At 44.2% G+C, this 14,942-nt stretch overlaps 1 protein-coding gene across 1 annotated transcript in view; it reads left to right on the forward strand.

The window, feature by feature from the left end:
- ACACA (acetyl-CoA carboxylase alpha) overlaps positions 1-14,942 on the forward strand; it is a 254,747-nt gene that overhangs the window by 167,010 nt on the left and 72,795 nt on the right. Inside the window, exons 40-41 of the mRNA XM_081313199.1 lie at positions 1,064-1,219; positions 4,103-4,369. Coding sequence (XP_081169325.1) covers positions 1,064-1,219; positions 4,103-4,369 — 423 coding nt within the window. The remainder of the gene's footprint in view (positions 1-1,063; positions 1,220-4,102; positions 4,370-14,942) is intronic.

Below are 14,942 nucleotides of genomic sequence, written 5' to 3' on the forward strand. Positions count from 1 at the left end.
ATAACCCAAGGGGAAGGGGGCATATGGGAAGGGAAGAGTGCTGGAGGTGTGAAAGAATGCTGTGGGAATCGGGGAGGGGGGTATGGACATTAACAGGAACTAGAGGTGCCAAATCCAGCCATCTTCCTTCCTTCAAGGACGCTGGCCCTGGGAAAGGAATTTACAATAGCGCCTGAGACACCGGGATCTCAAAACATGGGAACAGAGCGTAATTGGACCATTCTCCCAGGGGAGGATTGGCGATTGCTTTCAATATGTGATTTTCGTGGGGTTTTCCTTCAGAGCTTGCATCCCTCACGCTGCACTCAACTTTTTCTTTAACACCTCTGGAGTCGAGGGTCGTTCTTTCCTAGGGAGCAGGCTGGGGCCAGTTTGACAGGTGGCTTAAAAAGATGATAAAAATGAGAAAATGAGAGCTGGTCCTTACAGCATCCCCATGGATATGACTGTCACAGCATTCCCATGGTTAGTGTGATGAATATTCAGGCTCTTGGCAACTGGCCTGTATTTGCTAGGTTGCAGCATCCTGGGATCATGTGATTTGTGATTTATGACCTTCCCAGCTGGCTTCTGACAAAGTCAATGAGGGAAGCCGGATTTGCTTAACATCTACCTCAGGGGGTCTTTAAACTTGCCCCTTTTATAACTTGTGGACTTCAACTCCCAGAATTCCTCAACCAGGCACGCGTGACTGGTCATTCCCTCATTCCCCTGGTCTACATGATTCACTTACCAATTGCAATAATTTACTTAACAACTCTGCCCCCCCCCAAAAGGTCATATAATTGGGTGCAACTCACTTAGCGACCGTATTATTTATCAATGGAAATTCTGGTCCCAGTCGTGGTTGTAAGTTGAGGACTACCTATATTGACTCAAGTTCTTACCTGCTTTCCCGATCTGTTGGAATATATTTTCCAGGATTCTCAGTTAACTGAAAGCTTAAAGCTTGTAGAAAATATTTCTGGACATAGAGTGTAGCTGAATCCAGACTGAGGGATTAAACAAAAAAAAATTCACGATGTTCTGACTTAATCCTGGATGTACATTCTCTTCTTTTCAGATTATGTTCCAGGCTTATGGTGATAAGCAAGGGCCCTTACATGGGATGCTGATCAATACTCCTTATGTGACGAAGGACTTACTCCAGTCAAAGAGATTCCAGGCCCAGTCCCTGGGGACAACCTACGTGTATGATATTCCTGAAATGTTTCGACAGGTAAGGAAGGTGTTTCTACTCTCCTAGTTTGGGTTGAGCTCCTGTTACTTGCCCCTGGCATATAAAATAAGCGTTGCTTGACCAGGGTCTATAGGATTGTTTGGGATGCTACACATCCTCTTCACAACCTGTTTTCCTTGTTACCTTCTGGGAGGAGGGGGCTTCGTGGTACCCGAAGCAGAACATCCGGAATCAGTCACCGTTTTGTTCCATACAGCATCAACGTTGTGAACTCCCAAGCGTCCTCTTTCCACGATGTATTCAAGATGGACAGTGATTAATATTTATATGTTGTTCTTAGCTGCGAAGTCATGTCCGACCCATCGCGACCCCATGGACAATGTTCCTCCAGGCCTTCCTGTCCTCTACCATCTGCTGGAGTCCATTTAGGCTCACGCCTGCTGCTTCAGCCGACTCATTCTCTGTCGTCCCCTTCTTCTCTTGCCCTCCATCTTTCCCAGCATTAGGCTCTTTTCCAGTGAGTCCTTCCTTCTCATTAGGTGGCCAAAGTATTGGAGTTTTAGCTTCAGGATCTGGCCTTCTAAAGAGCAGTCAGGGTTAATCTCCTCTAGGACTGACCGGTTTGATCGCCTTGCAGTCCAAGGGACTCGCAGGAATCTTCTCCAGCAATATGTATATGTATTTATATGTAAAGGTATAGGTATATATCTATGTATGTATAGGGCAGTGGTGGTGAACCTGTGGCACACGTGCCAGAGGTGGCACTTAGAGCCCTCTCTGTGGGCACGCACGCCATTGCCACAGCCCCCTCCTCACCAGCAGCCTTTCCAGAGAATCGCCCCTGAGCAGTGCAGCCAAGGACATGGCAGCCGGGCAGCGGAACAAGACACTGCACTCGTGCCCCATCGCATGCAGATGATGATGTGGAGTGTGGGCATAGGGCCTGGTGGCCATGGCACTGCTCGGCTGCCTGGGCGATCTGCAGTAGGCGATCTGCAGTAGGTAGTGGGTGGCCCTGTGGGTGGGTGGGGTGGGGGCAGGGGCGGGGGCGGGTTTGGGGCACTCAGTCTCTAAAAGGTTCGCCATCACTGGTATAGGGCATGTCTATATGTGTGTTATGTATGTGTACCCTTTGGAGAGCAGGCAACAGAATTTCATTTTTAATGCGTGCCAGTGTGCCCACAGTAAAAATTGACAATAAAGGTTATCCTGTCTGTCTGTCTGTCTGTCTGTCTGTCTGTCTGTCTATCTATCTATCTATCTATCTATCTATCTATCTATCTATCTATCTATCTTATTTTTTTTAATCCCATTTATATCCCACCCTTCTCCGAAGACTCAGGGCGGCTTACAATCTAAAGCACAAATCAATGTGCTTAGCAATAGCCTTCATTCTATGTATATGCCTGCTTATTAGGGCTTTCGGGGGCCCCCCACAAGCGGCATTATTACAAAATCAGCTTATTGCCCCCAACAATCTGGGTCCTCATTTTACCTACCTCGGAAGGATGGAAGGCTGAGTTAACCTTGAGCCTGGTGGGACTCGAACCTGCACTAATTGCAGGCAGCTGGTGTTACTTAAGGAGGCATTAGCCCACTGCTCCACCAAGGCCCACCTAGCATTTTGAAAGCATGCAAATGAAAGCAGATAAATAGGTACCACTCTGGTGGGAAGGTAACAATGTTCATGTAGTCCTGCCAGCCACATGACCACGGAGAAGCTTCTTCGGACAAAGCTGGTTCCCTCAGCTAGGAAATGGAGATGACCACCCCACCCCACCCCCAGAGTTGGACACAGCTGGACATGGGAAACTTTTCACTTCTTTAGTTTTAAACTTGGGAGAGATGGAGAAATACCCTGTCTCTAATAATGCTCTATCACGGGGGTTCTTCACCGCGGACCCCTCCCCCCCTTTAAATACCTTTTGTGGCCACGCACCATGGCCATGGAACCCCAAGATTTAATTCGTGATTTAAATCACAACATGTTTTCAAGCCTCCGCGGACCCCCTGTGATGACATCACATCCCCCCCCCAGGAGTGTGCAGACTACAGATTTGAGAACTATTGCTCTATCCGATATATTTAGAACCTGAATATGGGCGGCCAATAAATTTTACAAATGTTGACAAATAAGGGATGCATTTCCTCCCCCCCCCACCTCCCCAAATGTGCAAGGTCAGAATGAAGAAGTAGGTTTTACTTTGTTGGATTTGTTGGATTTCACTGAATTAAAAAGGCAGCACATTGTTAAATGCATTCAGAATTCCTTCTGCCGTAATTATTATTTTTTCAGTCCCATGACAAAATACAATTCAGCAGCAGGTTTTGGAGGGAGAGGTTACCCGGGGTCCAAAGGCATTAAATTTACGCTTTCTACTTTAATCTAGGTTGACGGAGAACAAGCCATGATATGCAACCCACATTTGATTTTGTCCCAAGTTCAGGCTACAGAATCTTAGTGTCTTGTTACAGCGGGAGATCAGCGGGATTAGAAAAAATAATGAAAGGGCTAACAAATAAGGGACATGGTGGCTCAGTGGGTTAGGACGCTGAGCTTGTCGATCAGAAGGTCGGCAGTTTGGCGGGTCGAATCCCGAGTGCCGCGTAACAGAGTGAGCGCCTGTTACTCGTCCCAGCTTCTGCCAACCTAGCAGTTCGAAAGCACGTAAAAACGCAAGTAGAAAAATAGGGACCACTACGGTGGGAAGGTAACAGCGTTCCGTGCGCCTTTGGCGTCTAGTCACGCCGGCCACATGACCACGGAGACGTCCGCGGACAAGCGCTGGCTCTTCGGCTTTGAAACGGAGATGAGCACCGTCCCCTAGAGTTGGAAACAATTAGCACGCGTGTGCGGGGGAACCTTTGACTTTACCTGAACAAATAAGCAAAACCTTTTTTTCCCCCTTTTGATTCCTATAGGCTCTGATCAAATTATGGGACTTTATGAAGGAGTTTGCGATTCTCCCTGCTCCTCCTCTGCCTTCTGACTTGCTGACGTACACAGAGCTGGTCCTGGATGATCAAGGGCAGGTGGTACAGATGAATAGGCTTCCCGGAGGGAATGAGGCAAGTCTACCTGTTTGGTTTGTTACCTGCTTTTTATACAGAAATCTCAACCTCTCCTGTCCTCTCCTTCCCTCTCTCTCCTCCTCTCTCTCTCCTTCTCTCCTTCTTTCTCTCTCTCTCTCTCCTCTCTCTCCTTCTCTCCTTTTTCTCTCTCTCCTCTTCTCTCTCCTTCTTCCCCCTCTCTCTGTCTCCCTCTCTCCTTCCCCTTTCTCCTTTCCTCTCTCCTCTTTCTCTCTTCCCCTCCTTCTCTCTCCACCTCTCTCTCCTTCTTCCCTCTCTCCCTCTCCCTTTCTTCCACTCTCTCCCTCCCTTTCTCCCTTCCTCTTTTTCTCCTCCATCCTCCCACCCTCCCTCTTCCTTCTCTCTCTCTCCTTCTCTCTCCCTCCCTCCCTCTCTCTCCCTTTCTCTCTCCCTCCTTTTCTTTCTCCTTTCCTTCTTCTCTCTCCCTTCCTCTCTCTCTTTCCTTCCCTCCCTCCCTCCCTTTCTTGCTCCCTCCCTAACTCTTTCTACCTCCTTCCCTCCTTTCTCTCTCTCTCTCTCTCTCTCTCTCTCCCTCCCTCTTTCTCCCTCTCTCTTACTTCTTCCCTCCCTGTCTTAACAACTGTTTCGTTTTGCTGACAAGTTCAAAGCACGGTTGGGATTATTATTTTTTAAAGCAATAAAGTACACTTGGCATCTCAAAATTGTTTTTTTTACAAAAAAAAAACACCCCAAATACAAATATTGAATCTTCTGTTTATCCTTCTAATGTCAAAGATACGAAGCCCTGTGGAATCACTGGTGCTCTCTGGGCATCGTTGTTTGCTTGCAGACCCAAATAAGTAAAATCATCAATGCTAGCGAGGGTGGGGTTTAGTGCCTGTTTACATACAGTAGCTTGTCCTGCCAGTGTTGGTTGAGTCTGGTTTTCTTCTTATCATTCCATCATCATTATTATTATTATTTATTTATTAAATTTTTATACCGCCCTTCTCCCGAAGGACTCAGGGCGGTGAACAGGGCATAGAAATAGAAATACAAAAGTTAAAAAAAGGATTAAATAATTGCCCAATTAAAACAACCAGAATATAAAACCTATTAAAACCCTCACGTTCCCCCATCAGGCCAGGCCAGCTTGTTCGAATAAATGGGTCTTTAACCCGCGCCGGAAGGAGCGGAGATCCGGTGCCATCCGGAGCTCCACCGGCAGTTGGTTCCATAAAGCCGGGGCGCCCACAGAGAAGGCCCTCCCCCTGGGGGCCACCAGCCGGCATTCCCTGACCGGAGGCACCCTGAGGAGGCCCTCTCTGTGGGAACGCACGGGGCGGAGGGGAGTCGACGCCGGCAGCAGGTGGTCCCCGAGGTATTCCGGACCCATGCCATGTAAGGACTTGAGGGTATTGTTCTCTTGTTTGTTTGTTTGTTTGTTTGTTTGATTGTTTGATTGATTGTTTGGCCTCATGTGCACTGATGATGTTACCTGGTTGGGTCATGAAACGTCTGCAAGAAAACCACCAAGCTCAGAGAGCACCACGGGCCCCCCTCATCTCAACCCTGATCTACAAATATTCCCTTATATTGGAATATTAAGCCATATTCTGGTCCTGACTATCACTTGTCTTCCTATCTGTGTGAACCCTGGAATGGGCATTGAAAGAATGGAGAAGACCCAATTTCATTCTTTGTTTTCACTCTGTCCTGGGCTTACGGATAAGATATGAGAATAGGGCTAAGTTTAGATCGCCGTTTTCACAAACGTGGCAACTTTAGGATGTGTGGACTTATCTCCAAGAACTCCCCCAGCGAGCATATTATTGTGGTTGGTCACGCAATCAGATATTTAGACTGGATTTGGCATTTTTGTTCACCCGTCAAGTTCTTCCCAAGGATATGCAGATCTTCTTGTTTGATGGTGTTAAAATTAAAAGCACTTTTTTTTCTGCGTGTGGTGAGAATGCAGTATTGCAGGCTAACTTTGCTCATTGCCAGGAGTTCGATCCTGACCGGCTCAGCCTTCCATCCCTCCGAGGTCGGTAAAATGAGGACCCAGATTGTTGGAGGCAATATGCCGACATTATAAACGGCTTATAGAGGCACTATTAAGGGACACAGTGGCTCAGTGGGTTAGGACGCTGAGCTTGTCGATCAGATGGTCGGCAGTTTGGCGGGTCGAATCCCGAGTGCCGCATAACAGAGTGAGCGCCTGTTACTCGTCCCAGCTTCTGCCAAGCTAGCAGTTCAAAAGCACGTAAAAATGCAAGTAGAAAAATAGGGACCACTACGGTGGGAAGGTAACAGCGTTCCGTGCGCCTTTGACGTCTAGTCATGCCGGCCACATGACCACAGAGACATCCTCGGACAAGCGCTGGCTCTTCGGCTTTGAAACAGAGATGAGCACCGGCCCCTAGAGTTGGAAACGACTAGCATGCATGTGCTGGGGAACTTTTACCTTTACCTTTAAAGCACTATTAAGCCTAAGTGCTGTTACTGTTGCTATTCTTTGATGGTGTTATTATAGCCATTCACTTCAAAAGACTTGGGGGTGGGGGGCTTACCACATCAAAATACATAATTATAGCGTAGATATACTTTGGCTATGGATTGTCAGGCACTAAAAGATCACATCCACAGGTGATGATCCAATCAAACTGACTTATTGCTAAGCAGCTTAGGTACAGGAATCTTCTCAATTAACAGTTAGCACCTACTAAGAATTAGATAAGAGTCCACAGAATTCAAGGGAGGTGAATGTCCTTTGGAGGACATTCAGAATAGCCGTAGTCCTCTACATATGACCATTCATTTAGGGACCATTTGAAGTAATGGAGCTCACTTGTGGCTACACAGGGATTCTAGGCTGATTCCTCTTTTAACTCTGTCCCCAGGTTCTCCCATTGTTTCCCCTGCAGGACTGTATCATATGGGTTTTTAAAATATTGACTTTATGCCTAGCTTTTTTTTTGTATTGCTTTTATTTTTTATATATATATTGTTTTCCTGGAATTGTACTACAAAAAAGACCCTACTGCTATGTTTCACATTATGCTTGGTGTGATCTAACATCCTTTTTTTGGATTACTGGACTCTGTGTATGTGAAGTGGATTGAATTACTTGAAATAACAGTCTAAATACCATATTTATCGGCGTATAACACGCACCGGCGTATAACACGCGCCTCATTTTAAAAAGGTGCGGTATTTACTATGGGTCATTAACATTATATCGGCGTATAACACGCACACATCATTTGCCCCCTATTTTCAGGAAGAAAAAGTGCGTGTTATACGCCAATAAATACGGTATTTGTTACGATTACATTGTGGTTGGTTGATTGGATGATTTGGGTAAAGAGTAGTTTTATTGGAACACTTTGTGAAGGAAGAGTGGGGAGAGGTTATACAGTTGGTCCTTGACTTATGACATTAATCAGCCTGCAATTATGGTTGAATATCATCCTGGTCATTAGCAATAGCAATAGCACTTAGACTTATATACTGCTTCACGGTGCTTTACAGCCCTCTCTAAGCGGTTTACAGAGTCAGGATATTTGCCCCCAACAATCCGGATCTTCATTTTACCTACCTTGGAAGGATGGAAGGCTGAGTCAACCTTGAGCCAATGAAGATTCAAACTGCTGAACAGCTGGCAGTCAGCAATCAGTGGAAGTAGCTGCAGTTACTACATTCTAACCACTGCGCCAATTTTTCCCAATTTTTTGGGGTGAATTTCTATTCTTATAATCCTCAATTAGCCAGGATGATCTTAACTCTGAGACTGAAAGAGGACAGCAAGTTTGCCGAGAAAATGTTCTTCCCTGTCATCAAAGGGACTCGGGAAGCCCTTCCTTTGAAGGACGTTCAGAAGACCCATTGTCCTCTACATAAGACCATTCAGTTAGGGATCATTTGAAGCAATGCAAGTGCTGCAAAAAAGGGACTTATAACTCGTTCTTGCGCTTATGACCATCACAGCATCCGCAGCGTCACACAGTCGTAATTCAGGCACTTGGCATTTGTGATGGTTGCAACCTCCTGCAGTCTTGTGATTGTCGTTTGTGACCTTCCAGACAACGAGGAAGCCAGCAGAGTAGGTCACAGTCGTGGTCGCGTGGTCCTCGTTTAACGACTGCAGTGATTTGATTTAACAACCATGGCAAACAAGGTTTAAAATTGGGCGTGGTCACATGATTCCTTACATAACAAGCGCCCCGTTCAACTATGAATTCTCCAATCCCTATTGTGGTCATAGGTCGAGGACTACCTGCATTGTTCCACCTCATTTTGCATTATAGGGATAGTGGCAGTGTGCACTTCACCTCCTTTATTGTTTTATAAAAGACATCTGGAAGAGGTCTCGGCCCCAATCAAAATAGATCTGTTTTAAGGTTAAGTTCCAATAAAGGAGAATATTTGTAGAATAGAATAGAATAGAGTAGAGTAGAGTAGAGTAGAGTAGAGTAGAGTAGAGTAGAATGAAATTTAGAATAGAGTAGAGTAGAGTAGAGTAGAGTAGAGTAGAGTAGAGTAGAGTAGAATAGAATAGAATAGAATAGAATAGAATAGAATAGAATAGAATAGAATAGAATAGAATAGAATAGAATAGAATAGAATAGAATAGAATGCTGGAAGGGACCTTGGAGGTCTTCTAGTCCAGCCCTCTGCTCAAGCAGGAGAACCTATACTGTCCCAGACAGGTGAATGTCTAGTCTCTACTTAAAAATCTCCAGTGATGGAGCGCCCATGATTTCTGGTGGCAAGCTGTTCCACTGGTTAATCCTCACTGTCAGGAAGTTTCTCCTTAATTCCAGGTTGCTTCTCTCTTTGATCGGTTTCCATCCGTTGTTTCTCGTCCTTCCCTCTGGTGCTCTGGTGAACAACCTGGCCCCCTCTTCCTTGTGGCAGCCCCTCAAATAGTGTAACACTGCTATCGTGTGTCCCCTATTTCTTCTTTTCTTTAGACTAGGTCGAATGAGGGGTCCTTGGTGTTGTCTGAGCTTGGTGGTTTTCTGGCAGGTGTTTTATTACCAAACTACCAAACTAGGTAACGTCATCCGTGGTGACGGATGATGTTACCTAGTTTGGGTAATGAAACACCTTGCAAGAAAACCACCAAGATCCGAGAGCACCGAGGAACCTTCCATTTTAAATTCCGACATTTGCTTTTAGTAACATATTATTCTAGGCAGGATGTCGGATTGACACTGCTCTGTCCAGACAGAGATAGAGATTTTTTTTTTAAGGTAATGGAAAAATTAGAGGACCGGAAGATTTTAAGAGACGTCCTATAAGCAGCTGGACGGCGAAACCCTTGATAACGTTACCATTTCTCCTTGCACAGCGCGAGAGCGCGTTCAAGTGCAGCAAGCAGGTTTCTCTTTGCTGGTCTTTGTCTGCCTCTATTTCTCTACCCCCCACCCTAACCCTAACCCCTCCCCAATCCACTTCTTAGCTCTCATTTCACATTGGAGTGGTTGGAGACCAGGGGAGTAGGGAAATTCCCATGGGACTGAGCTGTGTTTGGGCTGAAATTACTAGCGCGAAGCTGGCTTGGCATGAACACTGAGTGTTTATTCTGCCAGTATGAATACAAATAGTCTTATTATATGGGACCCTGTACCCGAAGACCAGCCATTCACGCTCGCTGGCTCACTCTTTCACAAGCACGCACATTTCTTTTAACCCCTTCCCTCCGCCTCGGAGGCAAAACCGGCGGTCTCCGCGTCGCCCACATTTGTGGAGTTGAGTACATTTTTTAAAAAAAAAATCTGTGTGGGTGCCTATAAATAGCAAACTCATTTTATTTTTTTTATTTTTTCTTAGATCAGTAGTAATCAAAATGAAGTCAATCCTGGAAAAAGATTTATGTCTATCTGAAAAAAAAGTAAAATCTCTGTCTGTCATATTCCTTTCCCGCCATACATCTCTTAATTCCAGATCTTCCTTCAAATATAAAAAAGCTTTAGGCAATTTTGAATTAAAAAAGTTTTTAGAAGATCCCTTCTTATCTTCAGATGGCACCAAAACCCCATTCCAGTCCCCCATCATAATAACAGATTTGTAATCCAGTTCAATTAGTCTCTGATGTAAAAATTTAAAATTTTTTTGCTGTTGTTGATTTGGAGCATATAATCCAATAAGAAGAACTTTCTTTCCTTGTAGTGTTAATTCAATACTAACATATCTCCCTTGTTTATCCGATTCAATCAATCTTGCCGAAAAGTCTTTTCTTAAGTAAATAACCACTCCAGTCTTTGTGTGGGTGCCTATAAATAGCAAACTCATTTTCTTGATGGGGAGCCTGAAGTAGCCCACGTGGCACCATCCTCCGTGCGCACCAGAGAGGCGTCCACGTCTTCTGGAGAGCCGTGGGTTTTGTGGAAAAAGAAAACATCAGTCAACCAGAATAGAGCTGGAAGGGACCTTGGTGGTCTTCTAGTCCAACCCCCCTGCTCAAACAGGAAACCCTGTACGATTTCAGACAAATGGCTGTCCAATCTCTTCTTAAAAGCCTCCGGTGATGAAGCACCCACAGCTTCTGAAGGCAGGTTGTTCCACTGGTTAATTGTTCTAACTGTCAGGAAATTTCTCCTTAGTTCTAAGTTGCTTCTCTCCTTGATTAATTTACATCCGTTGATTCTTGTCCTGCCTTCGGGCGCTTTGGAGAATAGCTTGACTCCCTCTTCTTTGGGGCAGCCCCTGAGATATTGGAAGACTGCTATCGGGTCCCCCCTCGTCCTTCTCTTCATTACCAGCCTTGGTGGAGCAGTGGGCTAATGCCTCCTTAAGTAAAACCAGCTGCCTGCAATTAGTGCAGGTTCGCGTCCCACCAGGCTCAAGGTTGACTCAGCCTTCCATCCTTCCGAGGTAGGTAAAATGAGGACCCAGATTGTTGGGGGCAATTAAGCTGACTTTGTAATAATGCCGCTTGGGGGGTGTGTGTGAAAGCCCTAATAAGCAGGCATATACATAGAATGAAGGCTACTGCTAAGCTTGTAAGCTGCCCTGAGTCTTCGGAGAAGGGCGGGATATAAATGGAATTAAAATTAAAAAAATTAAAATTAAAATTAAACTAGACATACCCAATTCCTGCAACTGTTTTCTATATGTTCTAGCTTCCAGTTCCCTAATCATCTTTGTTGCTCTTCACTGCATTGTTTCTACAGTCTTAATATGTTTTTTCGTATCGTGGCGACCAAAACTGATGCAGTATTCCAAGTGGGGTTGTTATTAAGGCATTATAAAGTGATACTAGTACTTCATGTGATCTCGATTCTATATCCCTCTGTCAACGAAGCCTAATTTTTTTTCATATTTATGCTTGTTTTTTTGGAGATGTGTTTGTGTCTATCTCTGGGCACTTGAACAGAACGGTCACTCATGCGCTCGTGACCTCTCGTCTAGATTACTGTAACGCTCTCTACATGGGGCTGCCCTTGAGGACCACCCGGAGGCTCCAACTGGTACAGAATGCAGCCGCGAGAGTTGTGCTGGGAGTCTCCCGATACTCCCATGTTACACCTCTGCTCCGTGAGCTGCATTGGTTACCAGTTGTCTTCCGGGTGAGATTCAAGGTACTGGTAATGGTGTTTAAGGCCCTACATGGCAGGGGTCCGGAGTACCTCAGGGAACACCTGCTGCCGGCATCAACCTCCCTGCGCCCTGTGCGTTCCCACAGAGAGGGTCTCCTCAGGGTGCCACTGATCAGAGAATGTCGATTGGTGGCCCCCAGGGGGAGGTCCTTCTCTGTGGGCGCTCCGGAACTATGGAACCAGTTACCGGTAGAGCTCCGGATGGCGCCCGATCTTCGCTCCTTTCGCCGCGATCTGAAGACGTTTTTGTTCGAACAAGCCGGCCTGGCCTGATGGGGGATTGGTGGGGTTTTTATTTTTGTATTTTTATTGCTGTATTTTTGGGGTTTTTATAAATGTAGTGTATTAATTGTTTTAATGGGCAACTATTTAATCTTCTTTTAATATTTGTAACTTTGTATTTTATTCTTGCCCTGTGCACCGCCCTGAGTCCTTCGGGAGAAGGGCGGTATAGAAATATTAATAAACTAAACTAAACTAAACTAAGAACAATTACTTCTAGATAATTTACTTTACCCTTAGCCTGTTTTACTGGGCTGTTTCTGACACTAAACAGTTAAAATCAGGCAGTCTGAATGCCCATTCAGAAAGAGAGAGAGAAAAAAAAATTTAAGGCTGCAGTGGGTGATTTGCAGCCTGCCATTCATCTGTAGTTCCCCCACTACTCCACAGGGTTATCTTCAGACTTTTTTTTTTTACATTTCTGAGTTAATTGGGGTTTGTAAAGATGTGCCGAACCAGGCTGGGTGAAAAACGTTGCTGTCCATGAGTGTTCTTTTAAATTGACTGATATTTTTTACCGAGGCCGTCGTAACTTAGAACTGTCGTTAAACGAACAGTCATAAGTTGAGGACTCCTCCCTGCAGTCATTTCTCCAAAGTGCTGGAAGCTGCAATAAAGTGGTGCATGCAGCAAAGAGCATCCTGGCTGACTGTGTCCTTTCTCAGAACGCTGCGTTCCTGTCCATCTATGAAAATTTGCTCCGTCGCCTTTGGATTATTTTAATTTCGGTCTTTCTTGTTCTTAACTTTCATCCAGATGTTAGAGTTTTCCCCCTAAAGGGTCTTTCTTATTTTTGCCTCTGCCAGCACAGTATCCTTTCTTCTTTTTTTTTTGATCTGCCCTCTGAAACCTCCCCGAATGGGGGCTTGATTACACGAAGACCAGTCTGTCTTTAATGAACTTGCATATATAACATATAGACGACGCGTCTCTAGTTGCCCCTTGGAAGGTTCTTCTTTGGTTGCTTAAATGTGATGAATGGATTTTGGAACCCACTGATGGATTTTCAAACAGCCAAGACCTACTGGTAGGCTTTGCCGTGCGACCATTTATGGTTCATGCAGACGTAGATCGCTAAGGTGAAAAGCAGACCTCGCTGACGATCAGAAGGGATCGTGAGTAAATTGCCCTTAAAAGTCTTCAATTCTTCCCATCTTTGGCAAGGACAACCGACCGCGGCTGCAAAAAAAACAACAAAAAATGGTGGCTCAACCCAATTTCAGTGGGTGGTCTTCTTCCTTTTCAACGCTAGGTGTCACTCTTCTTCCTTTGCAGCAATTCGGGATTAAATGGGGAGTGGGGGCTGGTGGGAGAGAGCGAGAGAGCGAGAGAAGAGCTCTCATAATTGATCCTCTGCTAGGCCATCTCCTTCATGGCACGTTCTGGCATTAAAGTGCCATTCCTGGATGAGAATAAATGGTTTATTCTGGAATGAATGGAAGCAACACCCCAGTGCTGACTTTCCAAGCTGGGTGCAAGGAGTGAATGGCTTTAAGATGCGCACCATGAGCTGGTTTGTGAACATGGAGCAGGTTAGGCTGTGGTGCGTGCAGGGGTGTGGGCAGAAAAGTCAAGTTGGTGGCCACAACAGTGCAGTGAAAGCTCTGCTTTTTAAAATTTGCAAATTGAAACACAACAGAACTTTGATTGCACCCTAACGGCAGCCATCTTGAGTTAGCCATCACTTATGTCAGCTAAGTAGTTCTTCCTCTGGGAGTAGCATCTATCTTAATGACAATGTTATTAAAAATTACAATTAAAAAAGATAAAAACTAATACGAAGAAGGAAAAGAATCAAAAGGGGAAAAAATAAAAAGTGCAGGAAAGAAAAAATAGGAAAAAAAATGCAAATATAAGTAAAGACAGGAAAATTAATATAGAGAGAAATGACTTCTCTTTCATCACAGGTGTAAACAATTTTAGTAACTTATTAACTTTTCTTAAAATACAACAAATGATTTCTTCTTCTCGTAGTCTATCTCAATATCTATAAACAAATCTTTAAAGCCTCATTGTTCAGTCCCAGTCAGCAAAAGTCGATTAACGATAATTACAGATGACAATATATGTATTTAATCTTGATCAAATAAACCAGTTTTATATACCTTCCTTTTACTTTTAACACTCTTATCCTAGAACCTCCTTTTTTTCATTTTTGTTTTGTCCCTTCTCAAAAAATTCTTCAAAGCTTTAACAAGCCTCTTTTGTAAATCCAGTGTACGAAAATTATCCCAGTCATTCTCTTAGTTTGTTATTTGAATATCCTCCCTAGTTATTAACATATCAGTTATTAACATATAGCTTCTTTTTTATGTCCAGTGTAGCATCTTTTACCATATCATTCTTGTAGCCTGTGATTTTAAAATCCACTTTCAAATCAGTCTCAGTTGTGCCAAATACAACTTATTAAATTTTTCCTAACATCTTTTAAACAGTATTTATAGAGACAGGCACGTTTATCATTAATTTCTTAGTCCATTCTTCAAAAATAACCAACCTTTATCCAATGTTAAAAATATTTTTCTTCATTCTGTATTGGTGAGTCAAATTTAATTGTTCTTCTCCTTTAATTGTAACCTTTAGTTCTCTCTAGTTCCCTCTAGTGTCCAACCTTCAAACTCTTATCAACTGTGGCTTTTAAAAAGAGGATTCTATCTAAGCAAAGCATTTTCCCATGGGAAGGATTCTAAAGATGAATTCCAAAATCTTATTTCAAATCCATCTGGACCCTTACTGCATTTTTAACTTTCAAAAAGCAGAGTTCTAATTGCCCTTTTACTGTATATTCCAAAATACTTTTTTGGGTCCTTAATCTTGTATTTAAAATTTATTTCGCTAAGGAT

Source organism: Vipera berus (genome assembly GCF_964194415.1).
Source record: "Vipera berus genome assembly, chromosome: 1".
In the NCBI taxonomy this organism is placed as follows: Eukaryota; Metazoa; Chordata; class Lepidosauria; order Squamata; family Viperidae; genus Vipera; species Vipera berus.